Source organism: Camelus bactrianus, chromosome 6, assembly GCF_048773025.1.
Source record: "Camelus bactrianus isolate YW-2024 breed Bactrian camel chromosome 6, ASM4877302v1, whole genome shotgun sequence".
In the NCBI taxonomy this organism is placed as follows: Eukaryota; Metazoa; Chordata; class Mammalia; order Artiodactyla; family Camelidae; genus Camelus; species Camelus bactrianus.
In genome coordinates this window covers 75,556,931-75,571,212 of record NC_133544.1, presented here as the reverse complement: position 1 = coordinate 75,571,212, position 14,282 = coordinate 75,556,931, and the positions used below count along the sequence as shown (strand labels likewise).

The 14,282-nt window shown below is 36.5% G+C and overlaps 1 protein-coding gene across 9 annotated transcripts in view; it reads right to left on the bottom strand.

The window, feature by feature from the left end:
- The window catches only part of SLC28A2 (solute carrier family 28 member 2), a 57,781-nt gene that overhangs the window by 26,027 nt on the left and 17,472 nt on the right, over positions 1-14,282 (bottom strand). For 6 of the 9 annotated variants that reach the window (XM_045524266.2, XM_045524263.2, XM_045524264.2 and 3 more), the window contains one exon: positions 2,690-2,932. In XM_045524266.2, the coding sequence (XP_045380222.2) occupies positions 2,690-2,773 (84 nt within the window). In that variant the 5' untranslated portion in view covers positions 2,774-2,932. Of the gene's footprint in view, positions 1-625; positions 2,566-2,649; positions 2,669-2,689; positions 2,933-3,088; positions 3,344-14,282 lie in introns of those variants that run through there. The other 3 variants (XM_074366042.1, XM_074366043.1, XM_010965261.3) reach the window with 3 other exon arrangements.

Here is a 14,282-nt window from a genome sequence, read left to right as displayed (position 1 = left end):
GATCGGAGGCCAACTACTCCGTTTAGACACCAGGAGGCCCCACTGAGCTGTGTTAAGTAAGAAGAAAACAGAAAGGGAGGAAGAGGGCTGGGAAGACCACAGACCCCAACATATTGCTGAGAAAATAAAGATTAACAGGCTTTCAGCTTCCTCCTGACCTTAATGTAATACAGAAAATGTTTTTGGAGCATCTAAGAGAGCTCCTTATTAGATAAATAAAAGAAGCCTTCATTTAGAATAATCGGTATGAATGTTAATTATCCCATATAAAAAAAGTTTTAGCACAAAATGATAGAATCAAGAAAATAAGCAAACACTTGACCCTCACTATAAGCAACCCTAGCAGACAAACATTCAAATTTATAATTTAGTTTCATCTTAGACATTTCTTTACTTTGTAGAAATTTTCCTTGCCTATGGAATAGTGGGGGGTTTTTTTGTTTAACTGTGATCTCTTCAACCATTTAAATCATACTTTGATTAAACACACATAAACAGACAACTTTTGTTATATAAATTGGGGCCTTCCTATACAGGCACACAACTACTTGAATTTGGTCTAAATATGATCAGTTAAGATACTTAACAAATCAGGTTCCTGCCCTCCCTCAACACCCTTACTTACTCCAGTTTGTAGGATTCCTTCCGGTGCCTCAGTGAAAGACAAAAAGAAGAACTTAGCTCCAAGAGACCATGAATCTGAAGGGAGGGGCTGGGAATGAGGGACAGGGGTGTCCTGATTGGCTCATTTTGCCTTGGGCCCTCCTTTGCTGTGCCTGCCCTTCCCTGTAGAGGAGGAGTGCAGCTCTCAAGTTAAATATTTATATGTTTTAAAGACTATTTTGCAAGGTCAGGTTGAAGAATTCTGCAGGGATTCCTCACAGGCTCATCAGCAGAAGCACTGCTCAGCACTGAACTAGGCATGGGGGGAGTATGTAAAAGAAAAATAAGAGAAAAGTCTCTGCACTCAGAAAACTTACCCTCACTTTGTACTGGAAGGACAGTTCCTAGAAAACAACAGAATGCAGGACTGTACGTGATTCAATTCTAAACGACTGCTAGAAAGTCTTTATTAATCCACTTAACAAGTATTTATTAAGTATTCACGATCACCCAGGCACTGATTTGGGTGCTGAGAACATCCAGATGAATGGGATATTGTCCCTGCCATGATGGAACTTAAAAAATCAGTGAGGAAAGACAGATGTGTCCAAAAGGCTTCACAAAGCTGGTAATGTTGGCCCTGAGTGTGGAAAGTCTTGAAAGATAAGTAGAGGATCACTGATGGGGAAGGAGAAAGATATACTACCAGAGGGAGAAACTCAAACAAAGGTACAGAGGTGAAGCCTTCCCTGACGTGCTAAGGAGGTTGTAAAACTTAGCTAATAAATAGAGGGAAATTTTGAGAAACTAATGAAGGAGGGACAAAATAAAGTAAGAAATCAGTTAAGGAATGGAGGGGGGAAATGTGAATGGGATGGGGGTGGTTTATCAAGAAACAAGTCTAGAGATGCAATCAAGTACCAGATGGTGGTGGGCTCTGTAAGCCAGGCTAAACATTTGGGGTTTTTTGGAACCAAATGGGGAGACAGGATGAGGACGGAGTGGGAGGATGCACACTGGGAACAGGGAGACCAGTCAGGAGACAAAAGCAGTGGTCCAGGTCAGACATGGTGAGGCTCTAACAAAGCAGTAGATGGAGAGAAGGAAACAAATCTACAGGAGGTGGCGATTGATTGGGCATGAGAGAATAAATGAAAGGGGGAAGTTAATTCTTCAAAATTGTTCAAAATGGTCTAGTTTCTGCCTTCTCTTACCTGCCAGTAATACTGAGCTGCATGTTCCCTAAATACCCAATGTTCCCTTGTCCCTGTGTGACTATGCTTGTATCTGCCCCTCCTCCTGTCTCTAACACCCTGCCCCTGTTTACCGAGCAAATCCCTACACCGCCTTCAAGTCTGTGTTGCAAAGCCACCCTCTTCCATGAAGCTTTCTAGGACCCCTTCCAGACGAGACTTAAGACTCTTGCTCCGCACTTCTACTGCAACACGCTCTTGCAGACGTCTACAGAACACACAGTATTCTAAACGTTGACTTGTCTCCCGCTACACCCTGATTGCCTCAAGCCCAGGCTCTCTGTCTTGTTCATCACTGTATCCCCCGACTCAAATGCCTGCCACAATATTAGGCAATCAATAAATATTTGTAAAATAAGTGGAAAAAACAAAAACAGACAACACACACAGAATTCTGGCTTAGATTATTGGCTATGTAGATGATGATAGCAATCACCAGAATAGGAAAACGTATCTCTATTGTCCTAGCTTCATGCACGTGCGCACACACACACACACACACACCACAAAAGCCCTAGCAAAGTAAATGTGTGTTATATTCTGCAACCTAGAGCAACGCATTTTGCCTCCCTGGGCCCCTTCCATAATTCCTGCCCTGCCTAATTGCCTAATGCTATCTCACAAGATTATTCTGAAAATTAAGTAATTTAATATAGAAAAGGAATCTGGAAAACAGTAGATGAACTTACAGTTATAAACTACTATTGTTAAGTTCTTACAGTAACTCAGGAAAAAGATATTTTCAAGGGGACATATGACTACAATCTCAACATGACTATGAAGTCTCTCTTACTCATCATGGCTCACACTTTATCTCTGAGTTTCATTTTTACCTTAGATAACTGCCAGTTCTGGAGCCAGGCATAGTTATAGGTACAGAACTTGCTGTTCAGTCCAGGTGAAACGATGCCAGTCATCACATCTCTCTTCTCTTGTCCTCTCTCTTCTCTCTTTCTTTTTTCTATAGAAGGTGTAAAAATACATGTTCATCTTCTAAATGCTGGGTACAGCACTCATCTCATATTTCCAGGGGATCCAAGTTTCCTTTCGATGCAGGTACTACGAAAAACACCCACCTGCCAAGAGGAAGATAATTAATCAGGCTGGTACCTCCCATCAATTAACTGCTGGCTCACAGGCTTGGGCTTCATTGTTTAAATGTTTCCTTTTTGTATTATCACTTATAGTTAAACTCTCTTAAAGTACAGATGAGGAAGAATGAAATGATTTACCCAGAGTCAACAGCTAGTTAGTAGCTAAGTCAAACCCATATCCTGGGATCCTCAATCCAGATTCTGTGCTATTTCTGGGCTGTGGGATAAAAAGGAAGAGATGCTTCTGTTTCTGCAGCCTTTTACAGTCTTTCAGAAGATTCTCCTATACTTTCACTGCTCATCTTCATAACATTTCTGTAAGCAAGTGAACTACCAATGCTATTTTAGGTGCAAAGAAAATTAGATTCAAAAAAGATGGGCAGTTTGTCTAAAGTCATACAGCTGGTTAGGGGAGAGCCAGGATTAGAGGCTAGCTCTGGTCATTGCCATGGAAGCTTGGTCTTATAGCTCTCCTGAAGTCTGGGGGTTACTCCCAGAAAACCAGGCAGCCTGCCACAAACCCCTCTGGGAAATAAGTAGGGTATAAATAAGATCTGATTTTATTCTTTCTGCTTTTACCTCTCCTTTGATTACTAGTGGAAGCAAGCAGAACGAGAGAGAATACCAAAACTTCCAGTTGTGGTCTTAATAATGTAGCTTGCATTTAACTAACCCTCCCACTAAAAACAACTAAAAAGACTAGATAGACAAATATATAAATCAACATTTTGAAAGCACTGCAGAGCAACCAATGGAGGCAGGACTTGAACGTCTATGATCCTTCAGAGAAGAGAAGCACAAGGGTTGAGTTCCACATTCATCCTAGCTTTTTTTCTGAGGACATTTTATTTTTCAAACCACAATGCAGAGAAATAATATTCAAGTAGTCCTTTTGAAGGCAAAAAAAAAAAAAATCATAAAAAGAAGAGAACCATGAAGGAGCCTAAAAACCTGCAGCCAAATTTCCAAGTCATTGGCAAACTCAAAAGTTTTACATATTCAAAACAATACACCAAGATGCTCAGTGAAAAACAGTAGCTCAAGTGCTTAAAGGCCTGAGCAGAGATTTCAGCAACTGTGTGCAATGCTGGAGAGACAAACATAAGTTTCAAGCTCCAGTGAAGATGACAAACACATGAGACATTCTATTGAGACCCCAGAAGGACCATAGCCTAGTAATAAGAAACTGCAGTGGGTGATGGCTTGATGGACTCAACATCCTTTGTTTACTAAAGTGGCTGGTGACATGCCTTGTAAACAGCACCTCCTCTTGGTCATAAATTCAACCAACATTTGGGAGGCACTTCATGACCAATTTTGTCCCACCATGCTGAGAAAGCTCATTTCTAGATGAGGAGAAAATTCTGTCGATAAGCCACTCAATGCGTGATTTTTTTTTTTATTAGGCCCTGTTGATAATATAAAATTATCTGGATCTCCTCTCTTACTAGTCTACTATGATCCAGGAAGCGTTGCCCCTTGTTGCTTCTTCCCATATGTAGGGTTGCACTATTACAATTATTCTATGTACAGTTATGTATATGATCAACTGCCTCAAGATGTTTAGCCATCATTAATTTTGTCGGAGGCTTGGTTACACATTGGGTAATGTGAGAGACAATAAATAATATAAAATAGACAAGATATAAGTAATATAGCTAGTAACACTAATAAGGTCACAGTACAGCAGAGAGAGGCACAAAGCATAAACAATTTGAAAACAAAGAGAATAAATTAAAACAATGATTAGTGTAACTGGTTGTAATCTGGTCACAATAAACCATCAAGTCCACAGGAGAAGCCAAATTCTGGAGGGATAGGATAGAGAGAAAAAGGTAAATGTTTCATCTTTGTTTACAACCTGTTGTAGGTCATAGCTACTGTAAGAGAAATGCTTTTCTTGGAAAGCAAAGATTAAAAGTCAGTATATTTCAGAAAAAAAGTCATAACATTGTACATCATATTTATCAGTTCATTCGGTCCCATGTAATTAACTATTATTGATCTGGATGAAGTCATCAGGTTTTTCATTAGGGTTTTGTAATTTCTTACCCAGTTTAGTGATACTGTAAGCAGATAGGGTAAGGGGTCCCCAGACAAAGAGTATCAGGTATGGCTTTCTTGATATAAGAGAAGCCATTTTGTGATCTACGGCTGGCGACAATGCTTGCCCTTGAACAGGTCTCAGCAATAAATGACTTTAAGGGATGTGAGGGAATATACAGGAACAAAGGAAAAGCAGCCAAGAAACTATAATGCAGGGATAAAACATAGTCCTAGTTCGTCCTGAGGGAATGTACATAACAATCTGATACACATCTTTGAGTTTTGCAAGAACTAAGGCTCCCATCCAGGTGGAGGATGGAACAATGATGTTGACCTTATCTGACTTCAGTCAACTACAGCTTGAACTCTGTTAACCTTTGCCCCAATTCTATGCTGAATTCTCCTCTGCTCAAGCCCCCTCATGAATATACATGTACCCTTAGCTTAAAACTTCCCCAGTTTTGCTACTGGGGAGGCACTGCTTTGGGACAGATCCCCAGTGTTCTCCTTACTTGCTGCAAGGAATAAATCTTTCCTTCTCCTAATCTTTGGCTTGGTTGTATTTTTTGGTTCAACACCTGCAGCCAAGAGGTGAACTCAGTTTTTTGGGTAACATTATGATCTAAAAGTTATCAGAAACTTAATTTGTCAAAAAGCCCTTTTTATGAATCTTCTTGAAGATCTTCATTTTATAAAAGCTTCCAGAGTAAAAACAATGACTGTTTATAAATGACAAAAGGCTTAAAATGGCATGTTAAAGATCTGATTAGAATATAATTAGAATATAATTGACAATGTCGACTAAAATAAACGCGCGGCCTAAAAAGTTGAGAGTTAGGTTTTATTTGGTGGGAGGACTTGAGCCTCTCAGGTCGCTCTGAGGGACTGCTCCGAAGAGGTAGGGGAGGAGTTAGACTATATAGGAGCTTTACAACAAAGACCAGGTAATTGGAACAATAAAAGATTAAGTTGTTATCTAAAGAAAAGCAGGCATCTCAAGTTAAAGAATTTAGTGCTTTTCTATGTATGGGAGGAAGCAAACATTTCAGCTCACTGAATTCATTCCTTTGACAAGCACCTAGCTAACTAGGGCCAGTATCTTGTCCTTTCTTATTCTGAGTCCCCTCAGCACCATTGTGAGTGGCTGCAGAGGCCGGGCTGCAGGCTTGTCTTCACTGCGGCAGCGGCTGATGACTTGATGGCTTCAGCACTCTTTGTTTACTGATAACGGTTTACAATATTTTTCGTTCACAACAAGAAACGTGGGTATTTCTGTGGCATACAATATTTAAAATAATAACTAGAATTATGACTGATAACATTATACCACGACACATCAGATTTTTAGGAATTCCATATAAATTCTGGGATATCTATATTATGACATTTACCTATACTACACAACCTAAAGTTCTTCTCCAATCACTGGACAATGCTTCTCAAGTAATTAGTTAAACATTACTTTCAGAGATGCCTCAAGATTTCTTTGAAACACCCCAGAGTTAGCTAGAGGTCAAAAAACTTCAGTTAGAATTTAATATTTGGGGAGTTGGTCAAAAATATCAAAAAGTTGGTCAGTTAGGATCGTTGGTCACTGTGAAACAATACTTATTCAACCTAACCAATGTGACAAAATATTTCAAAATCAAATACAGATTACTCAGAGATAAAAAAATTCACACAACCTGCTATCAAAAGCAGTATTCCAAGAAAACTTTGTTCTCTTAACAGAGAGAAACCAGAATCCAGTCCTGCACCAGCCGACTTTTAATAACAAAATCCATTTACCTAATTAAATTTCATCTAATCCCAGCCTGATCATGCACAAAACTTTTTCAGGGCTCCATTTCTACAAATCTTCCACAACTTTCTGTATCCGTGTTAGTTTGTCCCTTATTTTACATCCAGAAACAACCAGTTCTAGGACATAATCACTCTTTTCCCCCTTGACAAAATGTATTTCCATTCCTCATGTTTCGCTGGAAACACCCATACTACTCTCCTTGCATACTAAAATGTTTCCCTTGTTATTTTTAGTAGCTTTAATTACATATTATAATTTTTAACCCATAAAACCTTAATCTCTAGCAAAAACTGACAAGCAGCAAGTAATTGTGAACTGTTTTTCATATCAGCATTTCCTGACTGGAATCTTCCATAACCTCTAGGGACAGAAAGTCATAGTGTAATTTCTTTCCTTAACATGGAAATCTTATGTCTAATAAATTCAAACATCTTTAGTTTCCTTCTTATAAGGAGACAAAGGTAGGTAAATTTAGACCTGTTTAGCAATTAATGTTCCAGTATTTTATCTTATTTGAAATGACCTGGATATTCAATGAATTTCCATCATTTAACTTAGCAAAACTCAAGTTAGCAAAAATCTGGAGAAACTATTTTAGATAGACCCAAAACATAATTATTCTTAAAGAGTTCACATGAAAACTCTTATCTAATTTACCTTTATTTTATAACTTATGAAAACATCATACTAAGTTTTTTTTTTACTGCTGATAAGCTCTGCAATAGAAATAACATGAACTTATCGATCCTCAGTAAACCTAGGTACAATAAAAGTAAGACATGTCTGTATTGATTAAACCAACAAGCTTAAGCTAGCTTTAATACCAGGCTTATACAATGAAGGTTAAGATGACAAAAGCCCTTGAGAGTTGACACAGTCAGCCAAAGATTGCTTAGAGTCCCAGTCTATTCAATTGGCCGCCAAATGTTTCTTTAAGGTCAGAATTCTGAAAAGATGTTTAATCAAGCCAGCTCTCTCTAACTTAACTGTGTACACAGTAAAGAGCCCCATCTTAGTCATTTTCAGAGAGAGATTTCCTTTAATTCCCAATTAAATAAGTACTTGTAAGTGTAAGTTCTGTACATACATACACCTGGCTTGGGGTGTTAGTTGGAGGCTGGTGGTCTGTCATTCCTTTTTTAAATTTGTTTTGAAGGGTATTTCCCCATTCCATGGTTGGCTTGTTGAAATAAAAATTGCTAGTGATGTCACGTGGTGGGCCAATGTGCTGTTTGTGAGCCAGGTGTTTCACCCTTCAGTTGTTTCCACCTGCCATTTTGGTAAACAAAAGATGTTGAGGCCATCATGCCATCAGACACTGCAGTTGCCCCCAACAGTGTGCCCCGAGGGGATTCAGGATGGAGAAAAACAGGATATTGGCCATAGATAGTTAAGATGCACATCAAATGAGTAATTTCAATACGCTCAGACTCTTGCATCTTCCCATCCATAGAAAAGTGCTAAAGTCATTAGCTTGAGATGTCTGGCTTTCTTTAAATAGCAGTAATCTTTTGATGTTCTATCTGTTTTTTGTTTACTTTTTTGTATGTGTGTGCAAATACTCCTATTGTATATTGGCTCCTTCCTTACCTCTTCAGACCAGTCCCTCAGAGCTATCTGAGAGGCTGTATCCCAGGCTTAAGTCCTCAGTAAATCCACTGAATGAAACATAATTTTCGACTTGTAGGTTGTGCATTTTTTTCAATCAACACATGTCAATAATTACATTAAATATAAATAGCTTAAATACACCAAAAAATAGAGATTGCCAGATTGGATTTAAAACAAACAAACAAAAAAGCAAGACCCAACTATAAGCTGTCTATAAGGAACTCATTTTAAATATAAAAATATAGACTGAAAATAAAAGGATGGGAAAAGACATATCATGGTAATACCAAAGAAAGTGGGTAGGGGAGGGCTGGAGTGTCTATAGTAACATCAGAAAAAGTAGACTTCAGAACAAAGAATATTGCCAGAGATAAAGAGGAACATTATATAACAACCCTAAATGTGTATGGACTAGACAATGTAACTTCAAAGGATACAAGGCAAAAATGGATAAAACTGAAAGGAGAAATAGACAAGTACACAATTATGATTGGAGAGTTTAATATTCTTCTCTCAATAATTTATAGCATAAGTAGAAAAAATATATGAGGAAATAGAAGACCTAAACAATATCATTAATTTACTTGACTCAACTGACATTTTTGAAACATTTCACCCAACAAGAGCAGAATATACATTGACTTGAGGAGTATACAGAATATTCTCAAAGGTAGACCACATTCTGGGGGGGAAAACCCTTAGAATATTTAAAATAACAGAAGTCATACAAAATATGTTCTAAAACAATAAAGGAATTAAACTAGGAATCTCTAACAAAAAGATACTTTGAAACTCCCCAAATATTTGAAAATTAGACAAGATAGTGGTAAATAACTCATGAGTTAAAGTCACAAGGGAAATTAGAAAACACTTTCACTGAATGGAAATGAAAAAATATCAAACTCTCTGAGATGCAACTAAAGCAGTACTTATATTAGGGGGAAAAAAATCTAAAATCAATTATCTAAGGCTTTGCCTTAAGAAACTGGAAACTGAAGAGTAAATTAAACCCAACATAGGTTGAAGGAAATAATTTAGAGCAGAAATCAAGGAAAGTGAGAACAGGGAAAACAATAAAGAAGATCAATGAAATGAAAAGCTTGATTCTTTGAAAAGATCAATTAAATTGATAAGCATCTAGCTAGAATGGTGAAGAAAAAAAGAGAAGAAACAAATTACAAATATCAGAAATAAGAGAAGAACTCACTATAGTTCCTACTACATTAAAAAGATAATAAGGGAATAATAAAAACAACTCTATGCTCATAAATTCAACAATGTACATAAAACAAATTCCATGAGACAAAAAAAAAATGCCAAAGCTAACTTCAGAGAATATAGATAACCAGCATAGTCCTATATTTATTAAAGAATGTACACTTTAAAACCTTCCAACAAAGAAAACTCCAGGTCCAGATATCTTCAAATATTCAAATGCTACCAAATATTTGAGGAAGAAATAATACCAGTTTTCATTAACTCTTCCAGAATGTAAAAAAGAAGGGAACACTGATGACTCATTTAGGAGGCCAGCAATACTCTAACACAAAAACCAGATAGTAACATACAAGAAAAGAAAATTACAGACCAACAGTCCACATGAACTACATGAAAAAGATCCTCAGCAAAATACTAGCAAATCAAATCCAGCAATACATGAAAAGGATAATAGAATAATAATAATCAGTATATAATAATCAAGTGGAATTTATCACAGAAATGAAAGACTATTCAACATTTGAAAATCAGTCCAATTTACCACATCAGTAGACTAAAAAAGAAGAGCCATATTATTCTCTCCATAGATGCAGAAAAAGTATTTAACAAAGTTCTGCATTTGTTTATGATAAAAACTTTTAGCAAACCAGGGATAGAAGGCAAATTTTTCAACTTGATAAAGGACATTAGAATATCTACAACTAATATCATTTTCAATCATGAAAAACTAGATGTTTTCTCTCTAAGACCAGGAACAAGAATGGTCTCACCACTCCCATTCAACATCATACTGGAGGTTCTAGAGAGTGCAATAAGGCAAGAAAAGACCAAAAACATACACAGATTGGAAAGAAGAAAAAAAAATCATCTCCATACACAGCAGTATGCTTTTCTACATAGACGATCTCAGAATATCTATAAACAAAACAAAACGAAAACAACCAGAACTTAAAAGTAACTTTATTGGGGCTATAGGATACAAGATTGATAAACAAAATTTCACTGTATTTCTACATTCCATCAGTGAACAATTTCAATTTTAAAAATAGTACCATTTAAAAGAGTACACACAAAAAGAACCAATGAAATACTTAGTTTTAAATGTAACAAAACATACGTAGAATCTGCATGCTGAAAATTATAAAACACTGGTGAAAGAAATCAAAGAAAACAAAGAAATGAGAGACACATACCATGCCTATGAATTAGAAGACTCAATATTGTTGATATGTCAATTTTTTCCAAATTTCCTATAAACTCAAATCAATCCCAATCAAAATCCAAACAAGATTTTTAATCAAAAATGACAAACTGTTTTGAAAAGTTATATTGGAAACCAAAGGAACTAGCATAGTTAACACAATTTTGAAAAAGAAGAACAAGATGGGAAGATTCATAGTACCTGATTCCAACATTGTTATGGATTGAATGTTTGTGTTCCTGTAAAATTCATATGTTGAAACCATAACTCCCATTGTGATGGTTGGAAATGAGGCCTTGCGGAAGTAGTTTGGGTTAGATTAGGTCATGAGAGTGCTGCCTTCATGATGGCACTAGTGGCTTATAAAAAGAGAAGAAGAGAGAAATATCTTTTTCTGCATGAGCACAGAGTAAAGGCCATGTAAGGATGCAGTAGGAACACGGTTCATTGCAAGCCAGGAAGAAAGCTCTCACCAGAACCTGATCATGATAGCACCCTGATCTCAGACTTCCAACCACCAGAACTGTAAGAAAATAAATTTCTTGTTTAAGTCACCCAGTCTATGGCTTTTTGTTATGGCAACTTAGGCAGATAAAGACAAAGAAATATTATAAAGAGACAGTAATTAAGACAGTGTGGTATCAGAGGAAGGACTGACATGTAGTTCAATGAAATAAAGAATCTGAAACAGATCCACAAATATATGGTCAATTGATTTTCCATAGTGTCGCAAAGGCAACTCAACATAGAAAGGATAAAGTTTTCAACAACTGGCACTGGAACAACTGGATATCCCTATGCAAAAAAGAAAAATTAATCTCAATTCATAAGTTGTGCCCTATTCTCAAAGCAAGTCAAAATGGATCACAGACCTAAAAAAAAAAGGATCAAAGGCCTAAATCCAAAATTGGAAACTATAAAGCCTCTAAGGAAAAAAAAAATAGGAGAAAATCCTTATGAACTTGGATTAGGCAAAGATGTGTTAGATATAACGCCAAAAGCACAATCCATAAAGAAAATTAATAAATTGGATTTCATCAAAATCAAGAACTTTCCTCTTCAAAAGAGAACACCATAAAGAGAATGAAAAGATACCACAAATAGGTAGAAAATACTTAAAAATAACATATCTGATAATGAACTTGTATCCAGAATATATTTAAAACTCTCAAAACTAAATATTAAGAAAAAAACAACCAAACAACTTGATAAATGGGCAAAAGACTTAGAGACTCTTCTCCTAAGAAAATATCAGATAGCAAAAAAGCATGTGGAATGAGATACCACCATACATCCATTAGAATGGCTAAAATTAAAAAAAGAAGAAGAAGAAGAAGAAGAAAAGATAGAAAAGTTAACAAAGAAAGAAAAAAATGACAATATCAAGTACTGATGCAAGTGGAATTCTCATACACTGCTGGTGGGAATGATCTCTACAGGAGTATGCAAAAACAAAATACAAAAATAAACTATATTTCTATGTGCCAAAAAATGAACTTTAAAAAAAAATGAACTTTAATGAAAGATACTTTACAATACCCTTTTTAAATAGTGTATCTTCAAACATTTTTCTGTCTCCCCTCATTCTCTTTTTTCTGGGACTCCAATTAGATGTATATTAGGATCCAATCAAATGTTTTATTAGGCCCGCCATAGATCTCTTATACAGTGTTACAATGTTCTCTCTCTCTCGTTCCTCTGTGTTTCATTTTGGATAGTTTCTACTGCTAAGTCTTCAAGTTCACTGATCTTTTCATCTGCAATGTGCTATTAATCCCATCCAGTGTAATTTTCATTTCAAATGTACTCTTCATCTCTCGAAGTTTAATTTCAAACTTTTTTTTTTAATATCTTCTATTTCTCATACCTTCTATTTCTCTCCTCATTAAGCTCACTACTTCTTCTACCTTCTTGAACATATTTTAATACATATGCAATGTATTAAATTCATGTTTTAATTATTTTGTCCTCTAACTCTGCCATGTGTCATTTCTGTTTTTTTTATTGATTGATTTTTCCCCTTGCTATAAGCCCTATTTTTATGCTTTATTACATAAAGTAAATTTAAATTTATTTAAAGTAAGGTGGGAATATTAAGTCAGATGACAGTTAATATGAGTTTTATGTAGTTGAGTGCTGAATTTTCTGTATTCCTTTAAATATTTTTGGACTTCATTCCGAGATGTAGCTAAGTTATTTCTTGGAAACAGTTTAAATCTAGCAAACTTTGCTTTTCTGCTTTGTTACACAGGTCCAAAACAGCCTTTAAACTAGGGCTAATTTGGCACTACCGTTAGGCAATCCTATTCTGAGAACTTTACTTAACGGCCCAAGAATTAAGAGGTCTTTCCACTTGAGTTAGTAGTTTCCCAGTTCTGTGTGTGCTCTGAGGATTTTTCTGTCTGCTCTTTTATAGTTCTTCTTTCTCAGGCCTCAGTGGTTTCCTCACATGCACATCTTTATCAGATTTTTCTCTGTTACTCTCTCCTCCGCAGGACTCTGCCCTGTGAACTCTATCCACCTTGACCTCCCTAAACTCTGAACTCCATGAGACCACTAGGCTCTTTCCTACTTCTTGGCGCTATGGCCTGGAAACACTCCAGGCAGTAAGCTGAGACAATCATAGGGCGCATCTTATTTCCCTTCTTTTGAGGATCATCTTGAAAGCGCTGGATTACCATCAAGCGCTGCTTGTTGTCCAATATCTGAAAGTCATTGTTCCATATATTTAATTGGGATTTTTTAGTTGTTTAAGGAAAGAGAGTAAATCTGGTCCCTGCTACTCTATCTTGTGGAGAAGTGGAACTCTATAAGTAATTACTGAGTGCCTACTATTGTGCTAGATGCAACCTTAGATGTTGAGGATACGGTACTGACCCACACAGACAAGGGTCTTGACCTCCAGGGAGATGCATTTTAATAAAGGCCTGTGAAGACAAGTATTCCGTTCTATAATGGGAATGGACACAATGAAAAAATCTTCACTTTCAGGACTTCTAGAGCCAAAGTTGTAGCTCAACAATAGCAGATTACCCTGGAGGGCTGAGGGTAGGGGTGAAGGTAGAACAGACACTTATATAAAAAATATTGCCTATCATTTTGTAAATAGAATATTGGTTGGTCATAACAAAATAGCATTAAGAACTAACATGGGTAATGACAGTGCTCATTCAATAGAATTCTAAATCAAGTTAACTTACGTGAAATACTTAGCTCAAAGCTCGATGTGGACTGCTTTTCACCTCACTTCACTTCAATTCAATTCAACAAATACTTATGGACTCAAATTTACAGTTCACAGTAGTGTCTGGAGCTTTTCCGCCCACTTCTGTGCAACTTATATATTATTCCTATAGACTTCTACTCCCAGATGCGGAATTCTCTCTAGAAGAATTTCTCCCATCCAAGACTAGCTACATAATTTGTGGAGCCCAGTGTGAAATGAAAATGTG